Genomic DNA, 17,591 nt, shown 5'->3' with positions numbered 1-17,591 from the left:
AAAATGAGATGAAAAAATAATAAATATCTTCAAGGTAAACACAGGATAAAGATGATGACAAAGAGTAGGAGAGAAAAATAAAAACGATGATGATGAGAGATGATAAGTGAGTGAGTTAATATATTAAATGATTATCAGGTTATTTCATTGAGTTTGATATGATAAGGTGATGATGATGATAATATAATAGTTGTGATGAAATGAAGCAAAATAGTAACGGGAAAAAAAACTGGAAATGATTCCTGGTGATTTTTTCATCATCATGATTCTGGTTAACATTTAACAACTAGAAAAAAAAAGTTGATCCATTGAAGGTTATGTTAACTCGTACATGATAAAGATGATAATATTATCAATGTTGATAATAATGATAACTGGTGTTGAGATGATATTAATGTTTGATATCATCTTCTGATTCTCAGAATTGTGAATCAGTCAATAGATTTGGTGTAACATTAATCTTAGTAAGTTCATCATCTGAGTCTATTCATTGGATGACTGATGATGAAAGGTCTTTCTCTCTCTCTATTATCATCATGGTTATCCTCATTCACTCTTGCATAAGTAAAAAAGTTCTGAAAGATGAAGATGAATATAAATATACATCTAATGATAACTTTTCGGTGATATTTTTATTTTTATTCCTTGTCCTCTGATTGTTATTGTCGATACTAAGTTTTTGTTCTGAGTTAATTGTATCAATATTTATGTTATTTTGATTAAGATTATCATCTTCATGATAATATATATTTGAACTTGTATTAGATTAATGATAATTTGTATCAACATGAAGTTTATTTTCATGGTGATCATGATCGTCATTTCAATTGATAATAAATGTTATTCACAAAATTTAATCTTAAATTGATTGAATTGAAGAAGATGAAGAAGATGAAGAAAAAAAATGATCTTTTGAATTGACTCAATTGAAGATGAAATATTATCTTCAAGTTGATAGTATATTAAATTGTCAGCTGGACAATAGTGGACAATGGTCATTGGATATCTTCCTCTTTGAAATCCAAGGGGAAAGATGAAAATGACTCCAATTTTCATGACATGAATTTAACCTTTGGTTTCAAGTTGAGTTGATTACTAGTTTGTTGATTGTTACTCTCAATGGGTTTGGTGATTCACCAAAATCAGTTTCATCTAATTCCTGTGATAATTTAATTACTTTCAATTCTAATCACTTGGGTGATTTAAACTCTAATTACAATTTTTTTTCTCATCCATCATCAACAGATAATCTCAGCGGAACCAGCAATTGAAATGATGACAATGCCTTACATGAGCAATGTTTAATTAATCATCACAATCAACGATTTGATATTCATATAAATCCAGCCTTACACTAAGGATATTCATGATTAACTGTTAATTGTATTTTTTTTCCTCTTGCTGGTTGTTAATTGTGTTAATTGTTACTGTTAATATAACACCTAATAGATGATTATAACTGTTGCCTTGAGATGAAATAAAAAAGAAACTTTTTCCTACTTTTCATTGTGAAGAAAAACATTTCAACATTTTCATGATTATTTCCAATTCTGATCAAATTTCATGGTACTACAAGTGAGATGTTATTGCGAGATGATATTCAAAATTTAATACATGAATTCTGGTGAACATGAATTTTGTTCATGTAGATAATTCTCACATTAACCTTGTTCAACTGTAAGAGTAAATTGGTTCAAAAGTGATGATAAATACCCCGAGGGTGAATAGTGAAAAGTTGAATATCTTCAGCAGGATGTTAGAAATGAAAATTTGGTTAACATGATCAGAAATCAACTGATTAGTGGGTAAATTGAGTTGTAATTTATTTGTTGCCCCGAGTTTCCTATTGACAGGAAATAACAATCAAGTAAAAAATAAATAAAATCAGAGTTTTGAACATTTCAAAATCATGAAAGTAAAAGGGTATTGATTATATAATTTGAGAATTTTTTATTCATTCAACAATTAAAACATCAATTCAGTTTAATGATTAACATACATAAGTTGATCATTCATTTAGAATCTCGATCTTTATCATAAAATAGTAATTATCAACAAGATAATTTAAACTAGAAACTGATTTACATGATAAAATATTTTCTGATTTAAAAAAAATCCCTTTGAACCCACAGAAAATAATAAGGTAATTAAACCGTAAGGTTAACATTTCAATTGATTCAATTTACAAGTTTTGAAAAAAAAGGTAAGTGATACAATTAAGTTAAAATTTTTGTTTGACCTTCCGTGTCGCTATTGTAATTGCTGGGTCAAGGTCAAAGGTTAAATTTAGTATTGCGCTTTTTTATTATAAAGAGGATTTGGATGGATGCTTGATGAAAATAACACAATTAGTTAATCTACTTTTACCGACTCTCTGAGATTCAATTGGATATTTGGTAATGTTTTAGTTGTCAGAGTGGTTTGTGTTGGTGGTTGTGGTGTTGTTGTTGTTATTTGTGGTTGTTGATTGTTGTTAAGATTATTATTATTATTGTTGTTGTTGTTGTTGTTTGCTGTGTTTATGTTGTTTTGGTGCTTTAGTGTTGGTAAAACAGCATTTCGAAGGCAAAAACTTTCTAATCGAGTACAGGCTTCGATAACAAGATCCGTTGGTACAGTTAGAACAACTCGAACATAACCATTTACACCGAAAATTTTACCAGGCAGGACAAATATCGATTCCTCGGACATCAAACGTTCAACAAAATGTAGGTCACTAGTGATACCAGGAAAATAGTTTATATCTAATCCAATCTAATTATTTTTTTCGTGCAAAGGGAATTTTAATTATAAACTTAAAACAATTACACTCACACACAGAGAGACAAAAAGATCAGCACACAGAACATACACACACGCACACATAGAAACTTAAAGTGTAAGCAGTATGACGATTGAATGAAAAAGGACAAAAAGATCGATTACTAACCATTATGTACATGGCACCGGCGGGCATGATTGGGGTTAATCCAGGGATTCGGGAGACTATTGAGAAACATATTTTAGCATTGGCTTGGATTAAGGATATACAATCTTCAAAGAAACTGGCAGGAGTGTCTCTGAGTATCTTGGGTAAAGCTCCTTGAACAATTGAATTTGCACCAACAATCCGATGAGTTAGATTGTTCAATCCCTTTCGAATCTGTAGATTAAAAGAGTGGAAATTGTTTTTTGCTTTCAATTAATTTGATCATCAACAAGGGAATACATTGTATCTATTTTGGATGTTGTATTTTCATGCAAATTTTTCTTCTTCATGAGACAGACAATTTAAAAGTTTTATGCTTCTTCAGTTTTCCTTTTCAAATGTTATTCATTCACTTACAGAATTTCCAAATCGTTCTTGTTTATCGTGAATGATTATCCAACCACAACGATAACCAGGAACCATGAATCTAGAAACATTATACAAATAGAGAGAGAGAGAGAGAAGAAACGAAATTAGAAAAACAAAAGATTTGAAAAAAAATACCATGAGTTTCATCTGAATCTCCATGGGGAGAAAATTTGGAAAAAAAGTTCTTGTCATTTTCGATTAACTTTTTAATCACTTATTGAATTATGATTACCATCATTATCTTAATAGTTTATTAAATAGTATTCATGATTTTTTTATCTCACATGAAAATCTAATACTTTTGGGATCAATCATCATAAATTAATTAGGTGAGATAATCAAGATGAGGTTGATTCTTATCCCCATGTAATCAGATTAGTAAATTGTATCAAAAAAAATATAACAACGAAAAGTTAAGTGAATGAGTAAACAAAAATTGAGATTCCCGTGATTAAATTTCAAGTTTTTACTCGTGATTTGGTATTGCAACAATCAATTAATACTGAAAGAGGTGCAAAAAATATCAGCTGATCATCTGAATTTCATTAGTAAATTGTTATGTTGCAATAATCACAATTAACAGTTGAGTGGGTCCATCTATTGGATCCTAATGTTACTATGGAACTTTTTTTGGTGTCTTACCTTTTTGTTGTCCCTCTGCATGATAAGATAGGAACTTCTTGAGTGAGTGATGCTAAAGGGATGAATTTGTGTCCAGGAAAAACTAGATGCTCGTAAATTTCATCGGCAATAACGGGAATCTTGTATTTCTCACAGATTTTTAGGAAACTTCTTATATGATTTGATGGGTAAACCGATCCACATGGATTAGAGGGATTATTGTAAACTATTGCAACGGTTGATGGGTCAATCTGTGATTCCAAATGATCCAAATCAATTTCCCAATCGTTTTCAGCATTTAGGTTATAAAATTTCATTCCAATGCCCAGGCCACCGCAAAGGGTTTGATATAAAGGGAAACCTGGTCTTGGGAGTAAGATGTTTTTACCTGGTTCGGCGAGGACATTGATGGCCATTTCCAGTGCATGAGAACAGCCACTCGTTATGATTACATCCTGAAAAAGTTTCAGAAAAAAAGGTCAATCAATTAAAAAATCACAAAGTTAGTGCAAAGATCAAGTTCAATTGGTTAATTCATTAGTATCACCGTCATCATGGTTTTATCTTAATGACGAAGACCACTTGAAATGGGAAACATTTGATATTGATAATTATGATTATTATATCGTTAATTTAGTAATAACTTTATTTTTCGTCTTAAGATTCAAAGTTTATAATCAGTTGATTATTGATTATAATCAATCATCCAATATGAAACAATTGAAGGTAAAAAAATCATGGATATACCTTAGATTTTAATGATAAATTTATCGTTCAAAAATCATGGCAACAATTAGCAAATTGCGTTTGCAAATTACTTATCCATTGTAATCAGTTAACAATCAATCAAAGTGATCAATTGTAATTTCGTTCTTAATCACTTAAACTTTTTGTTTTCCATCATCATCATCTCTCTCTCTCTATCCTTGAAAACGTAATCTAATTGTTACATAAATTGTCTCAACAATCACATAATCATCGTCATCATCATATTATGATAACAACAATTAAGAGTCTCATCCAAATATTTTTCTTCCCCAATTAACTAATCAGTTGGATACAATCAACTTCAATAAGTTAATCAATATTAGGTAGATTTGTTTAATAGTAAATGATTTAAGTAAATTGTTGAAACTTAAGACAAACAATCAAAAAAAGTCATAAATTTCAATCAATTGGTGAAAGTCAATGGTAACAGTTGATCAAATATAATCAAAATCTTGACCCAATTTAAATCACAGGTAAATGGCAAGGATTTAAATTAAACTACCTTGATCAACAAATTGTTATCAAGTTTTGTAATAATGATGAGCACAGAGATACAAATGATCAAGTTAATCAATGAAATAGTTTTTCAAACTGATCAAAATCATTTTCATGGTAAAAACATTGAATTAATTATCAGATTAAGTGAATTAAGTAAAAGACAAATCGGATTATTGGAAAACACGGAAATTTTTTACTTTCCAATTAAAAGTACAAAATAAAATCACAGATCAACAATTAATAAATTGTCACACTTTGTTAATTGTTAACATGACGAAAAAGCAAATTAATCAAAACCTACAAATTGAGATTGAAATTAATTGGATGATAAGTTGTTAAGTATCGGAAACAATTAATCAACTACAAATCTTATTTTTTGTTAATAAACAATTCAAATGATGTTGAAGCAAAAAACTATTACAATGACATTCAAAATTAATTGCAAACAATTAACGACAAAAAGGCAAAGTAAGAAACAAATCAAATTTAATTAAAATATTGAAATTGGTCATGGTCAACAATCAGGGAAGATTTTTTCAAAAGCAATTGATAACCATGAGCAACAATTAACGATAACAACTAAATCAAATACTACACTTCATTAATCATATTGATCAACTGATTGATAAGATAATGATTAAACTAAGTATCTAATAATGATAAAAGTTAATTATTTCAAATTTAAAATGTTTTAGTCAAAAAAAGTTTGTTAGTCTGAAGGTCAATTGTATTTAAATTGTTGATTAAACTACATGTTGCTTGTTGTTTGACTTTTAATTGCAATTTGATTGTAAAAGTGGATGAGAAATTAAATTACCAAGTAAAGCGTTAAAATAATTAATTGTCTAAATAAATCATCGTAAAAATTGACTGATTGTTGATAAATTGTTCACGAGTGTAAGTTGAAATTACTAATGGAATATAATTGTTAATGGAGAAAAGTTTTCATTCGAGTTCATTGTTCATTCATGAAATATTCAGAAGATGAATGAAGAGAGAGAGAGAGAGAGAGAGAGAGAGAGAGAGAGAGAGAGAGAGAGTGGCAAATTAGCGTTAAAACGGGTGCGAGGGAGACACGGGTGGTTTACATGGGCCTTAATTGCTATTGTCTCAATTAACAATCGTAATTAAATTACCCGCAGAGTGAAAATTGCCTTAAAATGTTTGCAGAGAAAGAGAGAGAGAGAAAAGGTAACGATGAATAAATAATGAAAAGGTAAATGATTAACCATATTACTAGAAAAAAAAGTTAATTGGGTTAATTAGTAAACTTAATTGTAACTAAATTCTCACCTTTGGATCTACTTGAACGTTAGAGGTTGATGAATACTCAGCAATCGCTTGACGTGCTGATTCAACGCCATTGGAAGGTAAATATCCATTGAACTTGTTACTCTGGATACTTTCAATCATCGCCTCAAGGATAATGTTATTTGGCTCCAAATTACCAAAAACCGTTGGATCACCTTGTTAATTGTTTGTGTTAATTAGTTATTGTGAAAGTTTTAAATCTTTTCATTCATTAAATAGATTAAGTAATAAAACTTACCAATTGAAAGTGGGATTAACTTTTTGTTCGGATTAGGTGAAGCATTTAGGTTTTCCAATACCTGACGAATCGGATTAATTGTATTCAAAGCATAATGTGATACTTTAATGTCCCACTGTCTTTCACTTTTCATTGTCACATTAGTTTAATTGTTTCGATTCCTTATTAATTGTTTTTCTTTTGGTTCGGTTGGACGATGAAAACAATTAAATTGTAAACACAATTAAAATCCAAGAATAAGTTTTACAATGGAAACAAAATTGGAGAAACTTTTTAACTTCTATTTTTATGGTTTTCGATTGCACTGGAATTGGAAGAAAAAATAAAATAAAAATCAATTCGAGTTGTTGACAATTAATAAGTTAATTAAATCTCTTGGGAAGTTGATTGTTAATTAGTGATTGGAGAAAAGAAGAAATTAATTAAGAGAAATTATCGGTCAATTGAACAGGTAATCATCATATTGTTTTTGTATTAATAAGGTGAAAATGATTTTTTTTAATAGTAAATTGATGAGATGATGAGGAGGGGATGATATTGATAATGAAGAAGATTAAGATGACAAAGATGAGTGGAGGGAGGGAGGAAGGGAGAGACCGTTTGAATTAAGATGTGAGAGAGAAAGAGGGAGAGGGAGAGGAAAAGGAAGATAGGGAGGGAGGCAGAGAGATTATTTGAATTAAGAAGTGAGTGGATTAGCGACAGTGTGAGTGAGTGTGTGAGAGAGTAAAAAGGATGATGTAAGAAGAGAGAACGAGAAAGAGAAAATGAAAATAAAAATAAAAAGGAATTAGTTGATTTGATAATAATAATAAGATCGATTCCAACAGAATGATGATGCTCATGAGTATTATTGTTTTCCAATTATTATCTTTAAAAAATCAAGATAATCCTCATCATCGTAATTTTTGTTATCATTCATTTTCATTATTCTTTTTCTCTCTCAAACGCAAACCTACCGTAAGATTATCTCTGAGGAGCTGCATTATGAGCGTACTATCTTTATAAGAGTCTTCATTAAGTGTGTCCAATTCGGCAATGGCGTCATCGAATGCCTAATACAATAGAATAGTAAAAATAAAGGAGTAAATAGATTAAACAAACGGTATAATAAATATCCATGCATGAGAAAGTTGAATATTCTGGTGATGCTAATGCTGAATAGAGACAATGATGAACCAGAGAGAGAGAGAGAGAGAAGAAGAAGAAGAAGAGGATGATGATGATGATGAAGACATGAAGATGATGAAAGAGAAAGAAACATGAAATAAAATTAGTAGACAGAGAAGAGAATAGAAAGAGAGAAGAAAAAATGAGACAGAGAAACTGAGAGCGAGACAGAAAGAGAAGAGAAAAAAGACAGTGAAAAGGAGAAAAAGAAAGAGAGAAAAAGTGAAAGACAGAGGAAAATGGTCGAGGCGCTTCACAGAACAGAAAGTGGGATGAAACTACCAAAGGGAAAAACATGATTACCTTTTGCCAAAATGACGAAGAGAGACTCTGATTCTGCGCTCTGTCAACTGTTAACATTTTTGTTCTTCCAACAGGAAACGGAAATGCGCACATTTTGAATGGTAAAAGGGGAAGAAAAGAATTGACGAAAGGGGAAAAACACAACTAATCCCCTTTTCTTTGTTTTCGATCCCTCATGTTGGTTTCCCCTTCTTTTAAATATGTACGCATTTCCGTTTCCTTTTTCTTTCTTTTTCTCTTTCTACTTTTCTCACCGAGAAAATTAGTCTCTTTTCTCCTCTGTCTACATTAATCTCTTTCTATTTTCTGTTTTTCTTTTTCTCTTCACTTTACTCCTCTGTCTTTACTTTTATTTATCTTCTCTGTCTACACTCTTCCAACTCTCTTAGAAAGATATTACTCTTTCTTTTTTTTCTGTCTATTTATTTTTCTCTATAACATTTTTTTCCCTTCTCTTTCTCTCATTTTCTTCTCTCTTTCTCTCTTCCCTTTTTTCTTTTCACTTCTCTTTCTCTCCTTTCTTACTTATTATCATCTTCAAACATCTTCTTCTTCTTCTTCTTTTCTTCATCATCATTACTATTATATTCTGAAAAGTCCAAAAAATATTAGTCATCTTTCTTGTCTAACTACACATCTACTATTATAACTTTACTAAAAATTTTACTCTCTTTTGGATTTTTTTTCTTCTTGTGTGACCTTTCCTAGTGGCCACCTTCGTCACTCTATCATCCATCTCTTTCTCTCTCTCTCTCTGTTTTTCTCTCTGTCTCTATCTTTCTGTCTCTCTCTGTCTCTCGCTTCCTCTTTTTGTTTTCGTCTTCTCGGTTCTCCTCTACTCTTTTACTGCTGACTTGGTTTTTGCTTTAAATATATATTTAATATAAATATAATATTAATTATATTTTGTTGGTAAATTGAAATCAACAAAATTTTACATTTAATTTTGTGTCTCTCTGTATAAAAACAAATTTATTGTGTTTACTCCTTTTCACCAGCAACACACACACACTTTTCAACACCACACCACCTTCATTTTTCATCTAGTTACCAACACATAACCATCACCACCCCTTAAGCATCTTTAATACATCTATTAATTCAGTTTAAAAAACATCACCTTTAAAACACTTTCTATTACTAATTTACTGCCCCCTCAGCAACAAAGAAAAAAAAAATCAAGAAATGGATAAAGACGATTTGGTTCAAAGAGCTAAATTAGCCGAACAAGCTGAAAGATATGACGACATGTCACAGGCCATGAAACAAGTCACCGAGACAGGAGTGGAATTAAGCAATGAAGAGAGGAACTTATTATCCGTTGCCTACAAGAACGTCGTTGGTGCTCGTCGGTCATCATGGAGAGTCATTTCTAGCATAGAACAAAAGACTGAGGGAAGTGAAAGGAAACAGCAAATGGCTCGAGAATACCGGGGTAAAGTGGAAAAAGAATTGATTGAAATTTGCGACGAAGTCTTGGCTCTCCTAGATAAATATTTAATATCCAAGGCAAGTAATGCGGAGAGCAAAGTATTCTACTTAAAAATGAAAGGCGATTATTATCGGTATCTGGCAGAAGTAGCCACTGGTGATCAGAGAAACAAGGTGGTGGAAGAATCTCAAAAAGCATACCAGGAAGCTTTTGATATAAGTAAGAGTAAAATGCAACCAACACATCCCATTCGTCTGGGCCTTGCCCTTAACTTCTCCGTGTTTTACTACGAAATCCTCAATTCACCTGATAAGGCTTGTCAACTTGCGAAGCAGGTACGAAATCTTAAATCAATATCAACTAATTTGCGTCTTATCTTTCTCTTTATTTCCACCTTTCATCCATCTTTTTATCCTCACACTTTACGCCATTTTCTTGTATCTCTATTACGCCTATTTTCAATTCATGTACTTTCTCTAAATGATTCTTTATCCACATTTAATTCAACATTAACCACATATCCACCAATGTCCTTGACTTCAAAAAACTCTTCTAATTGGGCTGCAAACGAAACATTTTTTCTTATTAACTCACACTTCCGATTCACTCATCGTTTCTCACATTTACTGTGTCTATCTTGATATTTCTCTCTTTTCACCTCTTATACAATTTTAACATTCATCCTCATGGTGAATAATCATATTACTTTGCCTGCTTTCTCTCTGACTTGCTTTCTGTACTCGCTCACCTACTACCATTAATTTCCTTTTTCCATATCTCTCCTCTACTACTATATATCTATCCTCTCTTCTTCCTCTCTTTGTGACTGTCTATCTTCATCTAACAATCTATCTCTCTCTTCTTTTTCCTCTTTCTCTTTTTCTCATTCATTTCATCTCTTCGGAATGTTTTTTCCATATGTTTCCCCTTTTCCCTTCCATTGACTTGGACCTCCTTTCTTCTCTTTCTTCCCTTCTTTCTATTTATTCTTTTACTTTCGCTTGTGTGTGTCTCTCTTTCTCTCTCTCTCTCTCTCTCTTTCTGTCGTCATGTATCCCTATCCCTCTTTATATTTTCTTTCAAAATCCCTACCAATCATAAGGTGTGGTTGAGGAGTCACAGAAAGCATATCAAGAAGCATTTGACATTAGCAAAAGTAAATTGCAGCCAACTCACCCCATTAGATTGGGCCTAGCTCTCAATTTCTCGGTTTTCTATTATGAAATTCTTAATGCGCCTGATCGGGCTTGTCATTTGGCAAAGCAGGTAATCTTGTTTTTCCCTGGTAGTTTCATCCCACTTCTGCTCTGTGAAGCGCCTGTTTGCTTTTCTCTGTCTCCCAATCCACTCTCACTCACTTGCATTCTCCTTTCATTCCTTCCTTTCTCTCTATTTTCACTCTCTCTGCTCTCTTCTCTCTGTCTGTCTGTCTCTCTAACATTTTTCACATTTTCATCTTGCATTAGCATCACCAGAATATTCAACTTTCTCATGCATGGATATTTATTATACCGTTTGTTTAATCTATTTACTCCTTTATTTTTACTATTCTATTGTATTAGGCATTCGATGACGCCATTGCCGAATTGGACACACTTAATGAAGACTCTTATAAAGATAGTACGCTCATAATGCAGCTCCTCAGAGATAATCTTACGGTAGGTTTGCGTTTGAGAGAGAAAAAGAATAATGAAAATGAATGATAACAAAAATTACGATGATGAGGATTATCTTGATTTTTTAAAGATAATAATTGGAAAACAATAATACTCATGAGCATCATCATTCTGTTGGAATCGATCTTATTATTATTATCAAATCAACTAATTCCTTTTTATTTTCTCTTGGTTTTTATTTCCAATATTCTTTTGTTTTAATATTATAGCTCTGGACATCAGATACAGCAGGGGATGGAGATGAACAACAGGAGGGTGAAGCCAACTAATAGTCTACGATTATATCCACCCGCTGCATTGCCCTCATCTTTTAACATCAACACTATTATTATAAAAGCAAAAAGATTAAGAAGTGAAATCGAGAAGCGATGTTCGATACGAAAATCAGGCAAAAACCCGCCTCTCCAAATAGACCGACACCCTTAATCTGTATTTCTCTTCCTTTACTTCTTTCCCTTTCTCTGTCACTTTTTTCTCTTTCTCTTCTCTTCTCTCACTTTATTCTTTCTCTTTTCTCTCTCTCTCTCTCTTTCTTCTCTCTTATCCCTGCACTTCTCTTGAAGTTTCAAAGATGAATACCTCTCAAAAATCTTTCTTTCATTCTTTTCTCTTGCAAACAAAAAACCATCTCTCTCCCGGTTTAATTCATCATTTAACTGATGAATTAGATTGATTAAATAATAATAACCAAAATAAAGCGACTCAATCCTCTTCATTGATCAATTGTAAACTGAACTTTAATTCATCTTTTTCATCATCATTATCATGATGTGAATGATAAAAAACACGCAGAGAAAACGAAAATAATTAAATATCTATGATACCAATTATAATATGAAACTTTCCTAATACATTCTAGTGTTTTTTGTACTTAGCTTGTTGTATCTGGTTACTAATGAATCTTTTCATTTAATTGAAGTAATTAACAAAATGGTAAATTATTAATTCTTTTCATCAAGTTTATTCAATGATTGATATACAAAAACGTTGATTCTTTTCTTAATTTGCTTTTTCTGTTTTTTTTTCTTTTTGCTTTTTTCTGTTGATTGAAAATGTGAAAAGAACAAGAAATTAAAACTTGTTGCCTTTCATTTCCATTGATTTAAATAAATTGTTTTTCCTGTGTAAAGATAATAAATGTTTCTCTTTGAATGTGTAAATTGTTATTCTAATATAATGTTATCGGAAGAATCAGAGAAAACGGGAAATGCTAATGTTGTATGAAGCATCTCATTGTGTTCTTGCAATGAGGTTTGACGATAATGAAGGACGAGACTCTTGAGGGTGGGATGAGTGTAATAAGGAGCAGCGAAACCGAATCCTTGAGGCGTTTTGTTAATTAAACAATGACAGATTTTACTATCAACCATAATCGATAAAGCAAATTGTCCATTTCGACTTTTTCTGATGAGAAAGGTTCCACTTGGCTTTTTGTATAACAATTTCTCAGCTTCAGCTCGATCACAATCTTCCACTAACCATTTACTCTCATTTTCATGGGGTAAATGTTCATCCCCATGGTTGGATGTACTTCCTTTCGTGGTGTCAATAACCGCGTAACTACAGGAATCTGTTGAGTTTATCGTCGTCGTTGTTGTTGTTGTGGTTGTTGAAGTTGTGGTTAATGGTACTGATGTTGTTGGCGACGATATTACAGGTGTTTTCAATTTAAATTCAATATCTTGTCGTTTATTTATCATCTGATCACGAAGATTGATTAAAATATGATGATGATTATCCATTGGCTCCACTTCGTGAGGTAACGATTCAGCCTTAAGAGTTTCATTTAATTTAATATGAGCTTCAAGAATAGCGATTGTCTCATTGATCGCTTTCAACGATTGACAAAAGTGATACAAATCTTGATAGGAATCCATGATTGATTATTCACAGGTTGATTTAATTGACTAACAAAAAGTAAAATGCTAACACACAATTAACAAGAAACAAACATAAATGAGGTAAGAAAATTAAATTAAATTAAATGCAAAAAACGTAAACAAATCATATGATAGTATCGATTTTCGATTTTCGATAGTATTGACAATCGATGGTCAAAGGATTTTTTCATTTTCTTTTCATCACTTTTATTTACCTTCAGTCAATTTGTGTTTACTTGTTTAATTGGATTCGTTTTTGTTAATTTATTTTATTTTTATTTTTGTTCTGTTAATTTTGTTTTTTTGCTTCAACCAAATGTCTTTTAACACTACAATTTGGCCTGAGAAGAATGTAAAATATGCTCTTTTGGTCACTTTTCTTGTTTATATGATAACCGTTTATGTAGTTTACCTTAATTTTCCCAAATTATCCGAGACTGAGAAGCTAAAAGTGAAAATACCAAAGAATGAGAATGAAGTGAAAAATTTAGCCTCAGTTCTGGTTAAATATCGAGATGATCATTATATGGTTTTATTTTTCGCCGTGACCTCATTGTACATTCTACTCCAGTCATGTGCTATACCAGGTTCAATTATGTTGAGCCTTTTATCAGGTTACCTGTTTCCATTACCTGTGGCTTTGTTTCTTATTTGTCTAGTAAGTAATTTATGTTTCAACAGTGATTAGTTTTTCATTTTACTCTTTCTCTCCTTTGTTTACTAATCATCTCTGTCTTTATTGCTTTCTTCTTCTTTTTGCACTGTCTAATTCTCTTTCTCTTTATTTCTTTCTCTCTCTCTTTTTTTCTTCTTTCTTTTTATTTTTATTGTCTGTTTTTGTTACTGGTTTTCGTCACGATCATTTCCCAACAAATGATTGACACTTGATTTGCCAACATCAGTGTTCAGCCACTGGCGCAACGATTTGTTATTGTATTTCATATTGTTTTGGTCGAGATCTGATTCTTAAATATTTTCCTGAACGAGCGTCAGAATATCGAGCTAAAGTGGCCAAAAACAGGTCATTTTTACTATCATACATTTTGTTTCTCAGGATAACCCCCATCATACCAAATTGGGTCATCAATCTTGTCTCACCTCTTATTGATGTGCCCATTTCAACTTTTTTCTGGGCCACTTTCTTTGGTGTAGCACCTCCTTCATTTCTTCATATACAAACAGTTAAAACGCTGGAGAAAATTGTTGCCAGTGGGTCATCACATTTTAGTTACACAAATATCGGTGTACTTTTAATTTGTGCTACTCTTGCACTATCACCAGTCATCTACAAATTTAACCAAAAAAATAAATCTTGATGATTATTTCCCTTATACATAAAAAAAAGCATCAAAGTGAAAAACATTTCAACAATTTGTTTTTATTCTGATGATGACGATGATCTGTGAGATGGTTGTACAATATGTTAATATACAATGATAAATATTCAAAATTTTTAACCAAATTTAACTAAAAATGATCTATTTACAGGAAAGTAATTTAAAGAAAATAGCAAATGAAATTATTCGGTGACAAATTAACTGGACCATTTGATTCGTTATTGATTATCGACGGGCAACCCAACGATATTTACCATTTCCACATTGCAAAATGTAACCATGGTGGTTGAGAAATTCGACCATTTGTTCAAATCTAGCCACCGGTGGTCCTGATCGAGCGATTGTCCATAGATCATCGATGGAAAATTCTTTCTCAGAATTTTCAGCGAAATAATCTTCAAGATAACGAACAAATCTCTCATTAGATGAACGACATCGTTTATTAGCTAAACCAACAAGTCCTTCTGATGATTCAACTGGCCTTCGGAATGAAGGTAAACTTGATTGTGAATTGAGAGATAGAACATCTTTAGGAAATATATCTGTTCGAGTGTATTTGATCAATTCAACTATGTCTTGGACAAATTGTTTAGTAACAACATTTCGACCCTCAATTCTTGCCCTTGCAATACTGAGTCTCATTAGTGATGCGAGTAATTGGCCATCGCTTGGATGGATATTCGGTCCAGATACTCCTCGAAAAGCTTTTTCTTGATATTCTGCTGAAAAGTTGAACAATGTCATATTTGCTTCTTCATCGAATATCGGGAAAATTTTGGTCCGAACAAAAGTAATATATTTAGAGAGTAATTTTCGTGGCAAGAGATCCATTTTTTCTTTATCAATATTGGAAAGTCTTTTAGCTAATGATTGTTCATTGCTTGATTGGCTTGAATTGTTTCGAACTCGTTTTGGTGTTGATGCGGGAGATGATGAAGGTGAAGGTGATGGTGAAGTTGATCGACCTTCACGATTCTTTAAAACTCTTTTGGCAAAACTGCGATCACTTTGATGATCAGGTTCATCGACCAGATGAAATAAAAGATCAAATTGATTTAACATATCACAAGGCATCTTAATGTTCTCATAAAGTGTTCTCTCAGCTCGATAAGCACCTCCAGCTGGAGTGGATGATGCAATCATCCCAATCTCAACAGGAATCGACTTGACGAAAGCATTTTTAGCTACTTGAAATATTTGCGCTTCCATAATTTCACTTATAAAATTCCATTGAGTTTTCATTGAATCTAAATCATCGATACAACAAACACCCTTATTTGCCTGTAGAACCGGACCAGCGTGAAGTGTTTCCTCTCCTTTTTCAACTTTCACATCGTAAACCAAATTCTGAGTATAATTTTTATCAACATAAGATGAAATCGGAGCCAAAAGATGAGCAGCATTTAGTATCTCCTTTTTATCCTTATTAGGAGCTCCAAGTAGTAAAATATGAATTGGCCCACGAAAGGTAATAGATTCATCTTCGGGTGGACTTTCTGAATCATGACCACCAACCAATGAAAGTAATAAACCAAATTTGATTATATTATTACATGAAACTGATGGACAAAATGAAGCAACAACAAGAGATAAAATATCTTCTTCGTCAGTGATAGCCTGAAATCAGAAATGCAAAACACTAATTACTATCAATTGATTCTTGAATAGTTACAGGAAAAATTACCTTAATTCCTCGTAAGATGTTGCTTGAGAATTTCTCTTCCTCTTTTTGTGCTAAACTTGATGCAATCATGTAAAAGCTACAGATTCCAGTTCCTTCAATATTTTTGGGTTCAACTATGATACCAGAGACCGTTACTGAATCCATGATGAAACATTTTTCTATCAGATGATTTAATAGCTGTTTTTAAGGGAAGAAAGGGAAACATAGAGATTAGAATAAGCCATTAAATTGATATCGAAAATTTCTAACCTGAACTTGAATTACATCGACATGTTTCTCGTTTGATTTATTGTCGAAACGAGTTTGGATCACTGTAATTATCTGTGATGGTACTTTGATATCCGCATGTTTGAGTCGTGAAAATGTAATAGATGATGGACGATGATTTGCTTGAGAATTGTTGGACTGGAGACTACAATTAGGTGAATGGCAAGTTTTCGGAGTTTGAAATTGTCCCATGGGTTGAAGTACATATTGAAGACTTGAACATTTCTCACATCGAAAGGTGGCCTCGTATACTGTCTCCGTGACTTTACTAATTGAAGCAACCATACCGGAGATGGTGACAAATTTACCATAATGAGGCGGTGAAATACTGGCGATTGGGATTATCTCCTTGTAACCAGTACATTCAAACCAAAGTCTTCTAAGCGTTTCAATTTCGCAGGTTTGACTTGCTCCTTCCTCGGCCTCCGATTCCTTATAAGCCTTGTAAAGCATGAGAACAGCAACACCCAAATATTTAGAATAATTTAACGGATCTTCAAGAATTTTATTCAAAAATTCTTCATTGACAAATTCTAAACGATAAATATCAATAGAAAAGTAACCTTCGTTTTCAATACAATCCAAAGTGAGTCCTTCCATCGGTAATAAAGGTTCAACCACTTCTTTACAATGGTCAATTATTTTTCTGAAATTTGAATCACCGAAACATTCACGAGGAAAGTAACTTTCGATTCCCGGACAATCGAAATCCATAATTCACAAAATCTAATCACAAATGAAACAATTAACGAGAAAACAAAAGAAAAACAATAAAAAATAAAATTTTTACCGCGTCCAAAAAGGTAAACAAACCGGAAAAGGGCCATCTCCTAATCACGAATAATGACGAAAATTAAACTTCAATCAATAATTAAACTCTGAAATTTGTCGCGAAAAGTTAATCTATTTTATTCAACCAAAATTACAAAACAATTAACTAATTTCTCAACAAATTAATCATGCAACAAATGTTGAACTACTTAAGCTGAGATTTCCAAACTTAAACCAGAACAACAGTTAAGAGCAAAACTATTTGTTCTGAAGATAAATTGTCTTAGTTAAACTTTGT

At 32.0% G+C, this 17,591-nt stretch overlaps 6 protein-coding genes across 9 annotated transcripts in view; 3 read left to right on the top strand and 3 right to left on the bottom strand.

Moving 5' to 3' along the window:
* Nucleotides 1-1,517, top strand: part of LOC128386958 (nephrin-like) — a 45,449-nt gene extending 43,932 nt beyond the window's left edge. For both annotated transcript variants that reach the window (XR_008324946.1, XM_053346082.1), the window contains one exon: nt 1,246-1,517. Coding sequence is in view for 1 of the 2 variants with exons in the window: in XM_053346082.1 (XP_053202057.1) it covers nt 1,246-1,305 (60 nt within the window). In the remaining variant the exon portion in view is untranslated. The remainder of the gene's footprint in view (nt 1-1,245) is intronic.
* Nucleotides 1,518-1,930: 413 nt separating this feature from the next.
* LOC128386960 (tyrosine aminotransferase-like) lies at nt 1,931-8,195 on the bottom strand. 2 transcript variants are annotated; one of them, XM_053346086.1, is made up of 7 exons: nt 7,733-8,195; nt 6,774-7,077; nt 6,518-6,690; nt 3,980-4,413; nt 3,326-3,395; nt 2,930-3,142; nt 1,931-2,754 (listed from the first exon to the last, which is right to left on the bottom strand). In XM_053346086.1, the coding sequence occupies exons 2-7, from the start codon at nt 6,904-6,906 to the stop codon at nt 2,353-2,355; spliced, it is 1,425 nt and encodes a 474-aa protein (XP_053202061.1). In that variant the 5' UTR covers nt 6,907-7,077; nt 7,733-8,195; the 3' UTR covers nt 1,931-2,352. The 2 variants fall into 2 exon arrangements, with proteins under 2 accessions (XP_053202061.1, XP_053202060.1); XM_053346085.1 differs by lacking the exon at nt 7,733-8,195 and having other exon boundaries at nt 6,774-7,431.
* A 567-nt stretch (nt 8,196-8,762) lies between these two features.
* Nucleotides 8,763-12,069, top strand: LOC128386962 (14-3-3 protein zeta). Of its 2 annotated transcripts, XM_053346090.1 has the most exons (4): nt 8,763-9,897; nt 10,781-10,944; nt 11,241-11,336; nt 11,564-12,069. In XM_053346090.1, exons 1-4 carry the CDS (start codon nt 9,432-9,434, stop codon nt 11,621-11,623), a joined length of 786 nt encoding a protein of 261 aa, XP_053202065.1. In that variant the 5' UTR covers nt 8,763-9,431; the 3' UTR covers nt 11,624-12,069. The 2 variants fall into 2 exon arrangements, with proteins under 2 accessions (XP_053202065.1, XP_053202064.1); XM_053346089.1 differs by lacking the exon at nt 10,781-10,944 and having other exon boundaries at nt 8,782-10,013.
* Nucleotides 12,070-12,292: 223 nt separating this feature from the next.
* LOC128386963 (phosphatidylinositol 3-kinase regulatory subunit alpha-like) lies at nt 12,293-13,336 on the bottom strand. Its single transcript, XM_053346091.1, has one exon. It carries the CDS (start codon nt 13,229-13,231, stop codon nt 12,518-12,520), a length of 714 nt encoding a protein of 237 aa, XP_053202066.1. The 5' UTR covers nt 13,232-13,336; the 3' UTR covers nt 12,293-12,517.
* A 107-nt stretch (nt 13,337-13,443) lies between these two features.
* LOC128386961 (transmembrane protein 41 homolog) lies at nt 13,444-14,594 on the top strand. The gene is made up of 2 exons (XM_053346088.1): nt 13,444-13,892; nt 14,137-14,594. The coding sequence occupies exons 1-2, from the start codon at nt 13,551-13,553 to the stop codon at nt 14,548-14,550; spliced, it is 756 nt and encodes a 251-aa protein (XP_053202063.1). The 5' UTR covers nt 13,444-13,550; the 3' UTR covers nt 14,551-14,594.
* On the bottom strand, nt 14,593-17,331 carry LOC128386959 (DNA helicase MCM8-like). Its single transcript, XM_053346084.1, has 3 exons — nt 16,505-17,331; nt 16,256-16,432; nt 14,593-16,188 (listed from the first exon to the last, which is right to left on the bottom strand). Exons 1-3 carry the CDS (start codon nt 17,234-17,236, stop codon nt 14,797-14,799), a joined length of 2,301 nt encoding a protein of 766 aa, XP_053202059.1. The 5' UTR covers nt 17,237-17,331; the 3' UTR covers nt 14,593-14,796.
* Nucleotides 17,332-17,591: the final 260 nt, after the last annotated feature.

The sequence above is a fragment of the Panonychus citri genome, unplaced genomic scaffold (genome assembly GCF_014898815.1).
Source record: "Panonychus citri isolate SS breed McGregor unplaced genomic scaffold, ASM1489881v1 Contig00077, whole genome shotgun sequence".
Classification (NCBI taxonomy): domain Eukaryota; kingdom Metazoa; phylum Arthropoda; class Arachnida; order Trombidiformes; family Tetranychidae; genus Panonychus; species Panonychus citri.
The sequence above is the reverse complement of the archived record's forward strand: the minus strand, read 5'-3'. Positions and strand labels throughout refer to the sequence as shown.

Excerpts from the sequence above, each read along its gene's own strand:
- LOC128386963 (XM_053346091.1), bottom strand. The coding sequence starts at position 13,231 with ATGGATTCCTATCAAGATTTGTATCACTTTTGTCAATCGTTGAAAGCG.
- LOC128386962 (XM_053346090.1), top strand. The coding sequence starts at position 9,432 with ATGGATAAAGACGATTTGGTTCAAAGAGCTAAATTAGCCGAACAAGCT. Across the intron at positions 9,898-10,780 it reads CCAGGAAGCTTTTGATATAA|GTGTGGTTGAGGAGTCACAG; the intron begins GTAAGAGTAAAA and ends ACCAATCATAAG. Across the intron at positions 11,337-11,563 it reads TCCTCAGAGATAATCTTACG|CTCTGGACATCAGATACAGC; the intron begins GTAGGTTTGCGT and ends TTAATATTATAG.
- LOC128386960 (XM_053346086.1), bottom strand. The coding sequence starts at position 6,906 with ATGAAAAGTGAAAGACAGTGGGACATTAAAGTATCACATTATGCTTTG. Across the intron at positions 3,396-3,979 it reads TGCAGAGGGACAACAAAAAG|ATTCATGGTTCCTGGTTATC; the intron begins GTAAGACACCAA and ends TAATGTTTCTAG. Across the intron at positions 2,755-2,929 it reads CCGGTGCCATGTACATAATG|ATTGGATTAGATATAAACTA; the intron begins GTTAGTAATCGA and ends AAAAATAATTAG.
- LOC128386961 (XM_053346088.1), top strand. The coding sequence starts at position 13,551 with ATGTCTTTTAACACTACAATTTGGCCTGAGAAGAATGTAAAATATGCT. Across the intron at positions 13,893-14,136 it reads CTTTGTTTCTTATTTGTCTA|TGTTCAGCCACTGGCGCAAC; the intron begins GTAAGTAATTTA and ends TGCCAACATCAG.
- LOC128386959 (XM_053346084.1), bottom strand. The coding sequence starts at position 17,236 with ATGGATTTCGATTGTCCGGGAATCGAAAGTTACTTTCCTCGTGAATGT. Across the intron at positions 16,433-16,504 it reads TCGATGTAATTCAAGTTCAG|CTATTAAATCATCTGATAGA; the intron begins GTTAGAAATTTT and ends CCTTAAAAACAG. Across the intron at positions 16,189-16,255 it reads ACATCTTACGAGGAATTAAG|GCTATCACTGACGAAGAAGA; the intron begins GTAATTTTTCCT and ends TTCTGATTTCAG.